At 44.3% G+C, this 16,966-nt stretch overlaps 1 protein-coding gene across 2 annotated transcripts in view; it reads right to left on the bottom strand.

Moving 5' to 3' along the window:
* The window catches only part of WWC2 (WW and C2 domain containing 2), a 145,716-nt gene that overhangs the window by 46,118 nt on the left and 82,632 nt on the right, over positions 1–16,966 (bottom strand). The window contains exons 1-5 of one of the 2 annotated variants that reach the window (XM_065946627.1): positions 15,809–15,925; positions 15,261–15,298; positions 15,060–15,136; positions 3,640–3,719; positions 66–195 (exon numbers count right to left, since the gene is read on the bottom strand). In XM_065946627.1, coding sequence (XP_065802699.1) covers positions 66–195; positions 3,640–3,719; positions 15,060–15,136; positions 15,261–15,291 — 318 coding nt within the window. In that variant the 5' untranslated portion in view covers positions 15,292–15,298; positions 15,809–15,925. Of the gene's footprint in view, positions 1–65; positions 196–3,639; positions 3,720–15,059; positions 15,137–15,260; positions 15,299–15,808; positions 16,013–16,966 lie in introns of those variants that run through there. The other variant, XM_065946625.1, reaches the window with a different exon arrangement.

The raw sequence follows: 16,966 nt of genomic DNA, 5'->3' as shown, positions 1-16,966 counted from the left end.
CAATTTCTGAGGCCCAAGAAGGCAGTAGTTTGACTTGGGGGGGAGAAAAATGTTCTATCACATACCTGCATCAGATCTTGTTTTTCTTTTTCTCCTGAGCTAATAGCCTTTCTGATAGATTTCAGTTCCGTTAGGATGGCTTTGGCTTCACTAAGTTCATAGCCACTCTGGCCTCCAGACATTTTTTTATCAATCCTGTTAAAAGAGAGGGGGAGAAAACAATCAAAGAATGACAGAGGACAAGCTAAACAGACCGCAGGAACTGGGTGTGGGGATGTCGTGGTTAGCTGATGTTTACTACTGGACTCACACACAGCAGCTTCAGGGTGGTGGTCTTTCCTCCGTTCTCTTCTGACCACTGCAAGCTGAGACCCCTGCCACCCCCGACCGCATACCAGCCCACTGCCATCAGCGTCAGGCTCAGGCTTCTTGTTTACAGTCTGGTTGGGTGGTCCCACTGCTGGCTGAGCTCAAACCTCATCACACGCTGATCCTGGCAAAGGTTTGGGACCTGGGGAACTGATTTAGCAGGAAGACAGAAATGCCAGTAAACTGGGCGAGCCCAGGAACCTCGGGATTCATCACAGCCATCTAATTTTATGTGCCGAGACTGTGCAAAATCTAGCACAGGGCACAGTCTGGTGACCATTAATAAAGGGTGGTGATTTTTGCTTATACTAGTGAGTAACCTATAATGTTTGGATTGTTCGCTAAGTTTCTTGCTTCTTTTTAAATATATGCAAAGTATTCTATTATGACAGTTATGAGTCAAGATAACATTGCCTGTCTTGCTGAATGAGTTCAAATCTTGGAATAAGACGCAAGGGCAGATGTGTTCATTTGTCCATTAATGTTGCATAAAGAGATCCCCAGTGAGCTCGCTGACTAGTACTATAAGCAGTACTTGCTTTCTGAACATCCCACAGTTCACAGGGTCACCCTACGACAGAGGATTTCAGGTAACTGAATTCTTTGGGGTCACAGGGCCCAACCAAATGATCTAATTCTTAAGAAAAAAAAAAAAGGTTCAAGTTCTTCATCATCATCTATATTGCTTGAGACTCATCAGGAAAGAACCTGGGCTTTATTTCAGAAACACACAGCCACCCCCCTGTCCCACCAGCCAACAATGCTATGACACATAGCATTCCCAGATGCACAGCATGTCCTTGTCTGATTCCCAGACTCTCCGGAGATATGGCACCTATTAAATCACAGAAGACTGTCTCTGAGCTAATTTGGTTTAAAACATTTACTAATTTGTATGTATTTCAATGTGAAGGGTATAGTCTGAAAAAAAAAATTAACTAACGTGATATTGTCTTATTCACTCTTCTAAAGTTTACGCAAATGAGTGCAGTTTGTAGATAACTTATTTTTCCAAGTAGCACTTCAGAAAATATTTTATGGTGCTGAATAAGTAATTAAAAGTCTGCAAGAACCTAAGAAAATAAATCTCATCATAAATCCATTCTGTAACACAGTACATACAACCAGTGCCACTGGACGGGCCAAAGCGGATATACGCCTCCCTTGCTGGCATCCATCTACACATAAGCTACAGTATCGCTGAGGGCCAAAGTGCAATGGGACCACAGTCTGAAATGAATAATGGAGAGAATAAGACTACATTGATTCATCCAGCATAAATGATGGCACCAAATAGAAAGAAAACCGGGGCTTAAATCGGTGCAAATTCCACAAAATTATTCCATTTTACTGTGAGTGCGAAGTTGCAAAATCCTACAGTGGGATTCTGCTTAAATTTATTCCCGAAATATATTTTCGGTCATAACCCCAAGTAAGATTCCCTTTAGTATCAGGAACGTGATTTCTTGAAAAATATGGTCTCTGGGTATAATCAATTATTCTTCAATCTTCTGGTAGTTACGGTGGTAAACATTTGAATGAAAACAGCTTTATTCTGTCTATAGTTAAGATGCACGAGAGGCGTCTAATGTTGGATGCGGTATCTCTCTGCTCTTGGTTCCTCAGATTAGAATCACTGCAAGAGAAAGCCTGAGTTTCTGCAACAAATGGCTATTGTTTTCTTGTGGAATGTTATTGACAGATTCTTAAACATGCCTTGGATTCCTATAAAAATTGCTTGCAAGCAAACTGCTTTGAAACAATACATCATTGTTACATCGATATAACAAAAACAGCAAGTTTGGCTAACCTTTAATCCTGGGGGTGACATGAGTTATAATTTCATGTGTCTTAAAAGTATGTAACGTGTGGCTAAATGCTTCCTGGTGTTCCTACCACAACACCCTCCTGTATGTTGATGGACAACTGACTAAACAACACATCTAGGTGAAGCCGGGTCTGTTCAGTTTTGGGGGGTGCGCTGCAACCTCCACAGAGGTTCTCTGAACAGAGCTGGACCTGAGAACCACGTGGGAGGCCTTGGGATGGAGACCAGACACATGTGTTTTTTTTTAAGAGTTCCTCAGATTATTCTAATAGGCCATCAGGTTGGAGAACCACCAGGATGGGAGCATCTGAAAGAGTCTCATGGTCATGATCAAATGAGGTGAGTGTCAAAACCAAAGACTGAGCAGGAAAGCTAAGTGTTTGAGATGAAAGTCATGTGGCTGGTGATGGAGAGGAGCGATGGGGATCCCGAAATACAGCTCCTCAACCAAACACACAGAACAATCTGCTCAGATGGCCCGGCCAGTGGACATGTGGCATCTTTAACAGGGTTGCATCTTTAACGCCTTGCTGCCTCGGATGCTGTGGAGGCAGATGGAGGAAGGACGTAAGCCTGCCTGGAAAGGAGCCCCTGGGGAAGCCCCGGTGAATCCTGCCTCACTGTCAGGGCCCCCGCGGGGCGGCGTTGGAGAAGGGGACTGGAAGGGCCGCCAGATGCCTTTCAAGGGACCATGGCTTCAGCCCTCCCCGAGGCCGTGGGCTGCGTGAACCACCACCGCGTCCCTGCCTCGGAGACCCTGGGGTGGGCGCTGCGGGGGCTGGACGCCTGGGTGTGCCTGTCGGGGTCTGGCAGGAGAACGGCGGCTCCCGGGGGCTGCGGACGGGGCAGAGAGCCCCAGTCCTCTGACCCGCCCTCCATCATCCGCATTCTCGTCCGTCCTGGCTCAGCCTGGGGCCGGGATCCAGTGGCCTTCCGCACAAAGCTGGAAGGGGCAGAGGGAACTCGGGAGCCCGGACACTCACTTGGCCGTCCGCAGACACCCCGGACTGGCTCCCTGAGGGCGGGAGGCATCAGGTCCCCCTGGGGCTGCCAGAGGCGGACAGGCCCCCTGCGTCGGGCTCCACAGAGAACCTGGTCACCCCAGCCTGTCCTGGGCCCCATCTCCTGGCTCTGCTTTTATGTGAGGCTGGCCGGCGGGCCTGCGAGATGAAGCTGAATCTCTCACTTCAGTTTCCGTGGGTCTTCCACCTATTAGGGAAAACTTCAGACCTTTTCAAAGTGTATAGTAGATTTTCCCAAGTGTCTTTTCACTGTTCTATGGTTTTCTTGTGTGTGATTTTTTTTTTTTGGTGCCAAGCTCTGTGCGTCCTACTTGACTACTCTTTGAGAAAAATCTTATGTCATCTGCACTTCTGCTTTCTTTGGATTGGCTCAGGGGTCTTGGGTCATTTGAGAGTTAATTTCGTTATTCTCATACTCACTGTTTCAGAGTGGCGAAGCCTTGTTCTTTATAGAGCAATTCCTGCTTCATCTGTGAGAGTTCTCGCTTCAGCTTTTTGACCTTTTGTGAGAAATCAATGTAAATATGAATGTTTGTAAATAATTAGTGACACAGTTTTAAAAGGTAACCTATTAGTAAACTATTAAACACATAAACACAGCCACTGGTTTAACATTAACTCGTTTCTCCTGGATATAGATTCCACAGAAGGAGATTAAGTCAGTTTAGATTATCGGTGATGCGCATTATTACTCAAAGTCGCTCTCATTATCTTCTGTAGCAGAGCTGCTCTGAGCTGGACATCATGACTGGCAGTGCCAGGCAGCACTTCTCTGACCGCCCCACGAAGGCCATTACTCTATTCTGTTCAGTTCACAGTATTTTCCAAGAGCTGAAATTGTCTGTGTACTGGTTTCCTGTCTGTCCCCCATGGAAGAGTAAGCAGCATCACATCGGCTGTACCCCCAAACTTGTAGATTGATACGAGGTGAACACCACGGGGACAATAAATAATTTGTTGTCGAATTGGTAACAATTATTTTTTCCCCATTATCTTTGGAAGTAAGAATACTAAAACCTGCCAGCTCAGAGATATGGTACAAGCCTGCTTCATTCACAAACTAAAGGTCTTCTCATGGGTGTCAGAGTCTTATTTCCATATAGTAAGTTGCAACCTCAAGTTTTAAGCATGTTCTGGTGTATAGTAATTCCATGTGTTTTGCACTTTTATTTCCTGTTTAATTTACTCATTCCACAAATATGTGTTGACCCTCCACAGTGTATGAGACCCTGGGTCTGAAAGTACGAACAAAACAGACCTGATCTTTGCCTTTATGGGTTTTACAGAACAATGAGGGGGCCTGACATTGAGCAAATAATCGTCCAATGAAATAAACCTTACCAATTGCCATAGGTGATTGAAAAGAATAACACAGGATATTTCAAGATATAGAATGGGGACAGAGGGGCTTCCCTGGCCAGAAGGTCCACAGGCCTCACTGATGGAAGGGTCCCTGCAGGGTGGAGCCTGCGGACCCACCCTAAGCTGTGCGGGGCCAGGGCAACCTCAGCAGGCATCTGGGATTTAGAGACGCGGCCACTGCTGGTTACGGGGTGCCGTGTAGGGCAGGAGGTGGGATGGGAAGAGGAGGCCCGATGACACAGCGCCTGAAGCCACGCGGAGGATTTCTAACCCTCCTCCTGAGAACAGTGAGGATCCAGGCGGGGTTGCAGAGCAGGAGCGGCTTCATGGCTGCAGAAGGCCACTGTGTTGAGTACAGTGGCCCAAAGGGGCCGTCCTGTCTGCAAGGCGGGCGGGCGTGCTCCAGGAGACACTTCAGAAGAAGGACCCACAGCACGGGGTGATGGCCCCAGTGTGGACGGCGAGGGAGAAGATGTGCCAAAAAGTGAAAGGGGAAGCCGCTCAGTCGTGTCCGACTCTTTGAAGACCCCATGACTATACAGTCCATGGAATTCTCCAGGCCAGATTACTGGAGTGGGTATCCTTTTCCTTCTCCAGGGGATCTTCCCGACCCAGGGATCAAACCCAGCTCTCCCACATTGCAGGCGGATTCTTTACCAGCTGAGCCACCAGGGAAGCCCAAGAATACTGATGTGAGTAAGTAGCCTATCTCTTCTCCAGCAGATCTTCCCAACCCAGGAACTGTACCGGGGGCTCCTGCATTGCAGGTGGACTCTTTACCAGCTGAGCTACTCATCAAAGGTCACTTCCAAAACCCTGGGTGCATGAAGGTGCTCTCATGGGGAGGGGGACCGGATTTCTTGGGGGAAGATCAAGGGTTTCTGGTAAGACAATTATTTTTCTTATACCCGCGGCACTTAACTGTCCAGACTAGAGATATAGAAAGGAGTCACTGACATAAGGATGCGGTTTTTCCATGCATGAGCATAAGTGAGATCATCTAGAGAGAGTGTGTGCGCAGAAGGGACGGAAGTTCAAGAACAGAACAACTTGGATGTCTGCAGCGCTCAGAGGTCCATGAGCGGAACAGATACAGGACATGATGAAGCAGAGGCAAGAGAAGCCAGGGAAACAGAGAGTACTGTGGACCAGAAGGGAAAAAAGTCAAGAGGGAGAAGAGCCACTCTGAGGACTCAGATGACAAGGATGAGGGTGGTATGACATTCATGAGTCTAGACCGTGAGGCCCAATATTTTGGATACAGGAGATGCGCCCTAATTACCTGCTGGGTTTACCAGAAGGCTTAGTAGTTTGAGCCCTAATGCACTTATATTTTATTAGGGAAAAGGAAACAGAAATAATTGTGTTAGAAGAACATATATGTCTCTTATACTTCAATAAAAGTAAACTAAAACAATTGTGTTGCAGGGCTCAATACCTAACTACACAGAGAGGTACAAACGATGCTTCTGGACCCCAAGGAGGAGAGGATTACCCTGGCCAGGGGAGGAGGGCTGGCCTGGGAGAGGAGGGTCTTGAAGACGCTTCAACATTCACACAGAGCAACAGCTCACTCACACTGTCCAGTGAAGACTCTCCGGTTTTAGCATCAGACTCTGACCATATCAGGAGCCATCACTAATCTCAGTTCAGTCCACATGTGATTCTACTTCTGACAGCACTCTCAAACAGTTTTTTTTTTTTTTTAACCAAAAAAGACCAGCATTTTAATTTAAAAACAACAATAGTAGCAGCAGCAGAAATCCAAAAAAATCAATAGTAACTCAAATAGCTGGGCTGAAACCTGTGTCTACCTTTGAAACATGATGCTATTTACTGAGCCCTCTTGGAACAACCGAATTAAAAGTGTCTCTCACAGACATAAAACTTGAAAATCATTTGGACTTTGATGACACACCCATCATTTCAAAAATGATCATTTAGGACTTCCCCGGTGCTACAGTGGATGGGAATCTGCCAGTCAATGCAGGAGACACGGGTTCCACCCCTGGTCCGCGAAGATCCCACGTGTCAGGGAGTGATTAAGCGTGTGCACCACAGCTACCACGCTTGTGCGCTGCAACTATTGAAGCCTGTGTGCCTAGAGTCTGTGCTCCGCAGTGAGAGGCCACTGCCAAGAGCTGCCCCTGCTCACTGCAACTAGAGAAAGCCCAGGCACAGCAATAAAGATCCAGATCAGTCAAAAAAAAAAAAAGTTTTTTTTTAAATGATCATTTAAAATTTAAATGAACTTCTGACAACTCCGACTCTGCTCTGCTTAAGTGACGTGAGACTGTATTGTGTGCTGGGTGACAAGGATAGAGGAGACTGGTGCACCTGTACTTTCCTTTCTCCTCCGTTATTTACTTTTCCTACACTTGGCTGAAAGCTACTGCTTTTATCCTGAGGCTTCTGAATGGATTACATCAGTGATTCTCAGCTGCCTAATATCAATGTGCATGTTATTTTGTTAAGCATGAAAACGTTTGGTTCTATTATAATGATAAGTGAAAACAGGTATTATTTCCAACTCAATGTTAGTTGGGATTGTTTCTGGTTTTTAAGAGTTTGGTCTTAGGACTTCCCAGGTGGCCCAGTGGCTAAGACTCTTTGCTCTCAATGCAGGGGTCTCGGGTTCGATCCCTGGTCAGGAAACTAGATCTCACACGCAGCCAACTAAAGATCCTACATGCCAAAAATGAAAAAAAACTCCCACATGCTGCAGCTAAGACCTGGTGCAGCCAAATAAATAAATAAAAGAAATATTTAAAAATAAATAAGAAAAGTAAAATAGAATCCATTTCTATTTCTTATATAAAGTTTCTTATATATAAAGTTGCAAATGGAACTCTGTTAGAATACAATTGTAGTTTTAAAAAAAGAGAGTTTGATTGTTAAGTGTCCAACACCTTTTCTTCTCAGAGAGCCATCTGACGTCTTTAGCTATCACTGTTCTACTCTCATGCTCCAACCCAGTTTCAATGCAGGACACAAAACATAAAAACAAATACCCTCAGGTCACAGCAAAAGGTTACGCTAGTGCTGACTGCCAAGTTCAGCACAATGTGAACTCAGTTCAGCTCAGTCGCTCAGTTCAGGGTCCAACTCTTTGCGACCCCCATGAACTGCAGCACGCCAGGCCTCCCCTGTCCATCACCAACTCATGTCCATTCAGTCAGTGATGCCATCCAACCATCTCATCCTCTGTCGTCCCCTTCTCCTCCTGCCTTCAATCTTTCTCAGCATCAGGGTCTTTTCAAATGAGTCAATCTTCACATAGGTGGCCAAAGGATTGGAGTTTCAGCTTCAGCATCAGTCCTTCCAACGAATATTCAGGACTGATTTCCTTTAGGATGGACTGGTTGGATCTCCTTGCAGTCCAAGGGACTCTCAAGAGTCTTCAACACCACAGTTCAAAAGCATCAATTCTTTGGCACTCAGCTCTCTTTATAGTCCAACTCTCATATCCATACATGACCACTGGAAAAACCATAGCCTTGACCAGACAGAACTTTTTTGGCAAAGTAATGTCTCTGCTTTTTAATATGCTGTCTAGGTTGGTCATAACTTTTCTTCCAAGGAGCAAGTGTCTTTTAATTTCATGGCTGGAGTCACCATCTGCAGTGATTTTGGAGCCCCCAAAAGTAAAGTCTGACACTGTTTCCACTGCCTCCCCATCTATTTCCCATGAAGTGATGGGACCAGATGCCATGATCTTAGTTTTCTGAACGCTGAGCTTTAAGCCAACTTTTTCACTCTCCTCTTTCACTTTCATCAAGAGGCCCTTTAGTTCTTCTTCGCTTTCTGCCATAAGGGTGGTGTCATCTGCGTATCTGAGGCTATTGATATTTCTCCTGGCATTCTTGATTCCAGCTTGTGCTTCATCCAGTCCAACATTTCTCATGATGTACTCTGCATATAAGTTAAACAAGCAGGGTGACAATTTACAGCCTTGATGTACTCCTTTTCCTATTTGGAACCAGTCTGCTGTTCCATGTCCACTTCTAACTGTTGCTTCCTGACCTGCGTAGAGATTTCTCAAAAGGCAAGTCAGGTGGTCTGATATTCCCATCTCTTTCAGAATTTTCCATAGTTTGTTGTGATCCACACAGTCAAAGGCTTTGGCATAGTCAATATAGCAGAAATAGATGTTTTTCTGGAACTCTCTTGCTTTTTCAATGATCCAATGGATGTTGGCAATTTGATCTCTGGTTTCTCTGCCTTTTCTAAAAATGTGGACTAAGATAACTTGGACTCTCTAAAAATAAACATGAACTCTACTTGGAGGCAAAGATGAGAGGTAATATTCCATGCACTGTGCTTTCAATCCTCACAACTACTCTATTAGACAGATATAGTTTTAATGCTTATTTTATAAGTAAGGGATCTCAGTACTAAAGAGAATAAGTAATCTACTCAAGTTACTCTGCTACTAAGCAGCAGAGAGTGGTCTCTAGAACACTGGAGAATGTTTGAAAACTACAAGTATAAAGCTTTTAGTTATCAGTGGTATGATTATATATGTAAGATCAAAGACAATCTTTGTTGCTCAGTCACTAAGTCCTGTCTGACTCTTTGAGGCCCCACGGACTGCAGCACGCCAGGCCTCCCTGTCCATTACTATATCCTGGAGTTTGCTCAAACCCATGTCCATTGGGTCAGTGATACCATCCAACCATCTCATCCTCTGTCGCCCCCTACTCCTCCTGCCGTCAATCTTTCCCAGGATCAGGGTCTTTTCCAATGAGTCTGCTCTTCGCATCAGGTGGCCAAAGGACTGGACCTTCAGCTTCAGTGTCAGTTCTTCCAATGAATATTCAGGACTGATCTCCTTTAGGGTTGACGAGTTTGATCTCCTTGAGGTTCAAGAGACTCTCAAGAGTCTTCTCCAACACCACAGTTCAAAAACATCAATTCTTCGGCGCTCAGCCTTCTTTGTGGTCCAACTCTTACATCTGTACATGACTACTGGTAAAACCATGTCTTTGACTATATGGACCTCTGTCAGCAAAGACAAACTAGACCTGTAGCAAAATGGCCTACATAAAAAACTAATAAATAAGCTAAGTATAAAGACGTCACTCATGTTTAGTCAAGAGACAATCCTTACTGGTAGCAATTTACATTCTCAGAAGGCATCTTTCTTCTTGCTTGAAGCACAGAGTTATGGTTTTCGTAGGTTAGCTACATCACTGGCTACAGCGCCATTGTTTGGTTTGCACATGAGCTAACTCTGTTCACAGTGACAAACTAACCCCTACATTAAACCGCTATTTTTTCAGAATCCATGGACACAACTACAAATAGGTGAGATTGTGGATGGCTCTTCCGAGTCCATCACCAGTGCTAAAAATAACTCAAAGTGAATTAATATTAACAATGTGTGAGTAAATATATTCAAGAAGAAAAGACTGCACACTGTTATCAACAGCAGTGCTGAGGAACCAGCTATGTATTTTTCATGGAGAGCAAATAATTTAACCAAAGGAGCATTTGCTTCCTTTTTGACAAGATCCAATTAGAAGTTGGATCATACAGCACATGCTGTAGTGACATGCTGGACGTCTCAAATGTGAGACTTCCCTGGTGGTCCAGGGGTTAAGACTCTGCCTTCCAATGCAGGGGGTGCAGGTTAGATCGCTGGGTGAGGACCTGAGATGCCCCCCAGCCCAAACACCAAAACATAAAACAGAAACAATACTGTACCAAATTCAATAAAGACTAAAAATAATCTATATAAAAATATCTGAAAACATTAACTAAATTAATAAAAAAATTTCTCAAATGCAACTGTATTTCTAAAGAAATTTCCACTTTTACACTTCCAACATTTTATTTCAGTTTGATAAAAAATCAGTAAAAGCAATCAAAATTCATCAAAATTTTCCTGCATCAAATTTTCACCAAATCCCACTTATTTGTAATTTTTGGTATGAACTTTGTAAAATATCAGTTGAATTGAAGGTTGAGTTTATGTCAGATACAAGTGAAATAATAAATTTTGGTATAAGTTTTTTACATTCCTCATCTTAAAAAAAGATTTTCAAAAAATTGAACACTACCTCTAAAAATGATGAGTATATCATTAAGAGCTTACTTTATTCATTTCACCTTTTCAACAACTAGACACCAGGAAGTACTGTCATCCCATTAGCCTGAGGAGGAAACTAAAGCCCAGTGATCACCAACATCTATGACCATAATATAAAATAACATAAAACAGATGTTTTAGACAGATGCTCCTATGTACCTGGTTCCCAAACACTTGACCCACTTGCTCTAATTCAATAAAAATAAATAAAGCACAGTTGCTAATATTGTTACGTTAAAATAATGTATATGTGGTATGAACCAGAACTTGGCTTTGTATGAAAAATTATTAGATCCTAAAATAGAGATAGGTTCTATAAGACACCAAAGCAATGAGGAGCTAGCTAATTCATGAGTTACTATTTTTATGAGTCCCCTGAACTGCAAAGAGATCAAACCAATCAATCCTAAAAGAAATCAATCATGAATACTCATTGGAAGGACTGATGCTAAAGCTGAAGCTACATTACTTTGGCCACCTGAAGCCAAGAGCCGACTCACTGAAAAAGACCCCGATGCTGGGAAAGATTGAAGGCAGGAGGAGAAGAGGATGACAGAGGATGAGATGGTTGGATGGCATCCCCGACTCGATGGACATGAGTGTGAACAAACTCTAGGAGATAGTGGAGGACAGAGAAGCCTGGTGTGCTGCAGTCCATGGGGTTGCAACGACTCAGACACGACTAAGTGAATGCACAACAATTTCTGTGGCATTACTTTGTGATAGGGACGGGTACATGCAAGGACTTCTCCAGGACAGGCGAGCTAAGAAAAGCTAGGTTGTCAAAATCCACGAAACTTGGTTCAAGCTATCCAGGCCCTTCAGAACTCCTGGGGCATTCTCAAAGAGCTACCTGGCCAAAACATGCCCACGTGGCAGAGAGAGAGCACCACCTGGCCTGCCACGGTCAAACCATGACATGGCTGAAAGCATCAGAAGAGAACGAGACCACGAGGCCCGTGTGCTGTGGAAGCATTCCTGTTAAAAGGCATTTTCACGGACAGGAACTGATGGAAGACAGGCTCTCATCTTTCACTCCAGTCACTCGTGAATGCCTCCTCCCTCTTGAGGGGAGCGCCTTGTGGAGGAGGGCACTCCTCCCCGACTCACTCTGTGGTCCCATAGCGGTGACACGCGTGTGAACACAGGCTCCTAAGCGCGCATTAGACCCGCTGCAAAATAAGGTTTATCAGAGGGGTTCTGCGGCATCAGGCGATGGGTCTGGGGGACGTGACTCCGTGGGGTCTTCTGGGATCTCTCCCAGCTATATAGGGTTCCGTTTCCTTCCGACGGCTGTTGGTGTGAGGCAACCTGTAGGCTTTCGTTTCTTCTTTTTTGAATAGTTTTATCTATTTTTTCCGGCTGTGCAGACTTTTCCCTAGTGGCGGCGAGCAGGGGCTGCTCTCTAGTTGTGGCAAGGCGTCTCCTTACGGTGGCTTCTCTCGCTGTGGGGGACGGGCTGCAGGGCCCGCGGGCGCAGCAGTTTTCGGCTCCCGGCGCTACAGGGTCCACAGCCGCGGCGCAGAGGCTTGGCTGCCCCGAGGCATTATGGGCTTTTCCCGGGGCAGGGATCGAACCCACGTATCCTGCGTTGGCCGATGGACTCTCTGCCACTGATCCACAAGGGAAGCCCTGCTTTTGTTTTAAAAAACCCCTCTCTTAGTTAGAATCTTTCCTAAAACGGGGTTTAAAGCGACAAATTATGATAGTGTGTTGAGGTATTCCATGTACAATATGAGGTACTATATTTATGTCTTACAAAGAAAAGAACTGTGAAGGATGGTTAAAATTTCAAGGGGGAAGCAATAATACGTAGTCTGAGAAGGGCATAGCTCCAGGGAGTACTGAAGTTTAGCAAGGGTAAGTTTTGACAACATACCTTCACCCGTCGTCCCACCCCAGCCTTTTTTAAAATAAGATATCTGCCTGAGATTACAGAAATGTATAGATATGATACAGAGACACAGCAATGAGGTGTCCCACAAACCGCCTGCAAGCTCCTCAAGCAACAGACAGAGAAATGAAGGCGGGTGGACAGGGCAAAGGCCTGTTTGTGGCAGAAAAGAAAACTTCCAACAGTGACTTCATAAATTACACCCAGAAGTCTAGACCAAAGAGAGGTTTGCTTCCGGAAAGTATAGACAGACTTTCTTCACACGTTTTCTGAGAACAAATAGAAAAGTTGCGAGGTTAAACAAACAAACATCTATTTGGAGGTACTGGAGAATTACCAGGGCAGCAAGAACTTCTGTTAAAGAGCCAAATGATCAGAGAGGCCCATAGGCAAGATCCAAACTTGGCATCGGTTTTCCTTTTGAGGCATCTGCCTACGTGAACAAGAAAGTGAAAAGCTAGGAGAATGCAGTGACCGGGAGCCTGACACGCAGAGCAGCACTGGCTGTTTCTCAGAGCCGAGGGCTCCAGGGAGAGAGGAGTCCAGCCTCAATCAGCTTGCTTCCTCAGGAAACAGCCCAGGAGTTCAACTGGGATTCCGAAGAGCTTTGACCTGAGAGAAAGGGTGCTCTGGAAATAGACCCACCCCGAGGAAAATGAACGAAGCCCAAGGACTTCCCTGTGGGTTCGATTCCCAGTCGGGGCACAAATTCCCCTTATGCCATGGGCGTGGTGAAAAAGTAAAAAGAAGAAGAAGAATGGAGCCCAGAATTCAGAAAACTCAAACCCTGACTGAATTGAAGTTATCTGCCCCTGAACTAACTTCCTCTAAGAAGCAAAAGTAAATCCTCTTTGAAGGCTAACAAGATCATCCCAAACCTTAAATTATCTTTATTCTCTTTCATACATAATATATGGCTCTTAATTAAAAGCAAGCAGCTGTGAGAGGTCAAATACTGACCAAAAATCAAGAGAAAAAAAAAACCAAACCAGAACAAAGAATTCAACACATAAAAAATTTTAGATATTATACTAATCAAGACATGGAATTTTAAAATAACTGTGATTATTTTGTTCAAAAAATTATTACATCGACGTGGAGAATTTGGGCAAGTAATTAAAAACAAAAAATAAACAGAAATTTTAGAATTGAAAACGTGTGGTGGAATTAAGCTGAATAAAGGACAAGAAAATCCAAAACTGTTTAAAAACTAAGCAGAACACTCTGATGAAAAATCATAAAGAAATAAGGAAATATTTTGAACTGATTGACTAACAAGGCCCGAAACTGGGTTGTGAGTAGCTACTTGAGTATATTCCACAGCAATTCCACTCCTGGTTGCATAATCAACAAAAACACATACATCTGTGCACCCAAAGGCATGTGTAACAGACTCACACATTAAGATGCAAGTTTTTAATTACTAGCAATTTGTATAAACTCTAATGTACATCAGTAGTAGAAGAAATGAAGAATTCATTGTATCTACACAAAGGTGGGATGGTTTACATGCAATAAAAGTGTATATGGATGAATCTCAAAATGTTGAACAAGGGTCCAGTGGTTGAGACTCTGAGCTCCCAATGCAGGGAGCACCGGGTTTGACCCCTGGTCAGGGAACTGGATCCCACATTCTGCAACTAAGAGCCCACGTGCTTCAGCTAAGACCCAACACAGATTGCAAAATAAATTAAAATAATAATAATAAATTTTTAAAAAATACAGAAGAAATGTTGAAGAAAAGAAGCCATCAGTAATCCATGTGGTAGCATTCCAGTTTCACAAAGTTCAAAGCAGGCAGAAAATTGATTTATAGCATTGTCAATAAAGGTCACCCAGTGTCACCTGCAGGGAGAAGGACGAGGGTGACCACGGAATGGCATGGGGGCTTCTGGGGTCACGGCAATAATCTCTTTCATGACCTATGCAAGGGTTGCACGAGTTTATTTACTGGGTGAGCAGTCTTTAAGACTCCAAAAATCAAAGATAAACAAGCTGTGACCTCAACAGCCGTGTGGTCAGAACGATTTAGGGTAAAGATCAGCAAACAAGCCATAAGGAAGTGTGAGGCACCAGTAAAGTTTGACCTAGAAAAAAAAGTGACTTGGTAATGTGAACTGTGAACACCTTGATAGATTGGGCCGTCTGATGAAAAAGCAACTAAGCTCCACTCTGGACGTGTACTTTCAGCCCAAAAAGGAAAATCGAAGTTTTTTAGACTTTTGATTTAAACCATTTAAACTTTTAAACCATATTTTGATTCTACGTACTAAGCACAAACAATAAAACTACCCAGAAATGGAACACACTCTGTCACATTAATAAGAACAATCTCATGAACATGTTTTAACATAAGCAGAAAGACCATCCATCGAGGATAAGTGGAATGGTTCCTTCACTAAATTGAGATGGCAGATGACCACAGAGGCCCCTTCTAGACTCTATGTGTATGTTCAGCATATTAATAGAACCACAGTAAAAAAAAAGTCTTACCCTTAATCGTGTAGTGGAGATCTCAGCTTTTAAGATATCAGGGTCATATTTAGTACTGGATGAAGAGCCTGAGAATACTTTCAAAGGGAGAAGAGAGGGGAAAAAAAAAAAAGTGACTTGTACAAGTTGCATAACTAGCTGTCAACTTAGAAATTACAAACGCTAAAAACGACAAGATTTACATGCTTCTGGGATACTTACTTAACTTTTTAACTCCTTTATTGTCATTCATCAGACACCTAGATATAAAAAGTCATCTTCAAACCTTCATCATTTTTTTCAATAAAAAGGAACGTTATCAACACCCCAGTGCCTCAGTTTCCTGTGGATTTTACATCTATGGATAAAATCTTAGAGGAGCTTATTGCAGATACAGCTTAACTGTGCTTTGTGTTACCCAGAAACTTGTCACTTCAGTGGGATGTCTGAGCCCATCACAGCTGCTGCTTTAAAAAAGGCGTCTCTGAGATGAGAGGTTGGTTGGTCAGCAGAAACTTGGTCTGTGCTAACCGCTCTAGTTTCAGTTTAGTCCCACTAAAAACAGCGTGCAAGAGCGGCACAAGGCCCTGATCTGAAAAGGTGACCGTCAATCCCTCAGTGAGGAGACCTTTATCGGAAGCCGGGCTGAGGGGCTCCTCCTGCCCAAGGAGGCACAGGACCCAGAGCGCCGTCCCACAGACCCCCGGTGGCCTCCCATCACCTGAGGTCGGTCCCCCCTTCTCAGGTCGGAGCAGCCCCGCTGTACTTACAGCTGGTGCGAGAGCTGGACTTCTCCTTGTAGGCGTCATTCAAGCGGACATACTCGTCCAGGGCCAGGGCCAGCCGCTGCTCCTTCACGTGGTACAGCTCCCGCTGCGTCCGCAGCGCGTCCTGGGCCACCGACAGGTAGTCTTTGAGCATCTTCTCCTGCTCGCCCCGCCATTGCTTCCTCGGATCTTCGATCTGTGTGGTTTCTGAAAATAAATCAGGTGCGTTATTTTCCAGAATTCAATGACGGGGTTTTTTTTGGGGGGGGGAGGGGGATTATTTACGCTTTAAAAAGGAGGTAGCTGGGACCTCCCTGTTGGTCTCTGCTCTACGCAGTGGCTAAGACTTTGCGCGCTCAGTACAGAGGGCCTGGGCTCAACCCCTGGTCAGGAAACTAGATCCCACACGCTGCAACTGAGAGGCACAGCCCAAAAAAAAAAAAGAGTAGCCGTCTTTAATTTTTATCTCCTTCAAGTAGTTTATTAGTATTATGAAGTGACGTCTCCAGAAACGTGATAAGAGTTTTTGCTTTATTTTACCCAGTCCATCCCCACTCTGACCCCTTTCTGTCTTTGTCATCAATTTATTCTCACTGCAAATATATCATATGCAATGTCAAAGTAAGCACAGCGACATGGCTGTGATTGGGTCATCCCTTCCCAGAACCCTCTGGCTCCCCAATACCTTCGGAATAGAAGTCACGCCACTTATGGCCCTGTGTAATCTGAAGCCAATATGGTCCCTACACTTCTGTGTGCTTAACACAGGACTCTTGCCAGGCTGCCCTTCACATCTACATCCCTCAGGGTGTGGGATGCAGGCCAGCAGCGGTCCATGAGCTCTGTGATGTGTCTGTGACAGTAAGAACAGGTATCAAGAGTAAACATTTTGAAATCTTACAGCAATTTCATCCAGTTACTGTGTACCTGTTGACTCTAATAGTAATACTGGGGCTTGCATTTTTAATTTTTTCAACTTTTCTAATTCATGGTGATTGTTCTTTTATAAAAATACCAGTCAGTTCACAGCGGATCAAAAATTTTAAAATAAGTGAAAAGACCAAACCCCGGTGCCCAGCTTCAGGAGAACAGCCCAAGGTACTGTTCTTGGTCCTGCACTTCTGCACACGGGCATCGCCTGGAGGGCTCTAAAAGAAATCC

The sequence above is a fragment of the Muntiacus reevesi genome, chromosome 10, assembly GCF_963930625.1.
Source record: "Muntiacus reevesi chromosome 10, mMunRee1.1, whole genome shotgun sequence".
Classification (NCBI taxonomy): Eukaryota; Metazoa; Chordata; class Mammalia; order Artiodactyla; family Cervidae; genus Muntiacus; species Muntiacus reevesi.
Note: the sequence above shows the minus strand (reverse complement) of the source record. Positions and strands in the feature narration are given on the sequence as shown.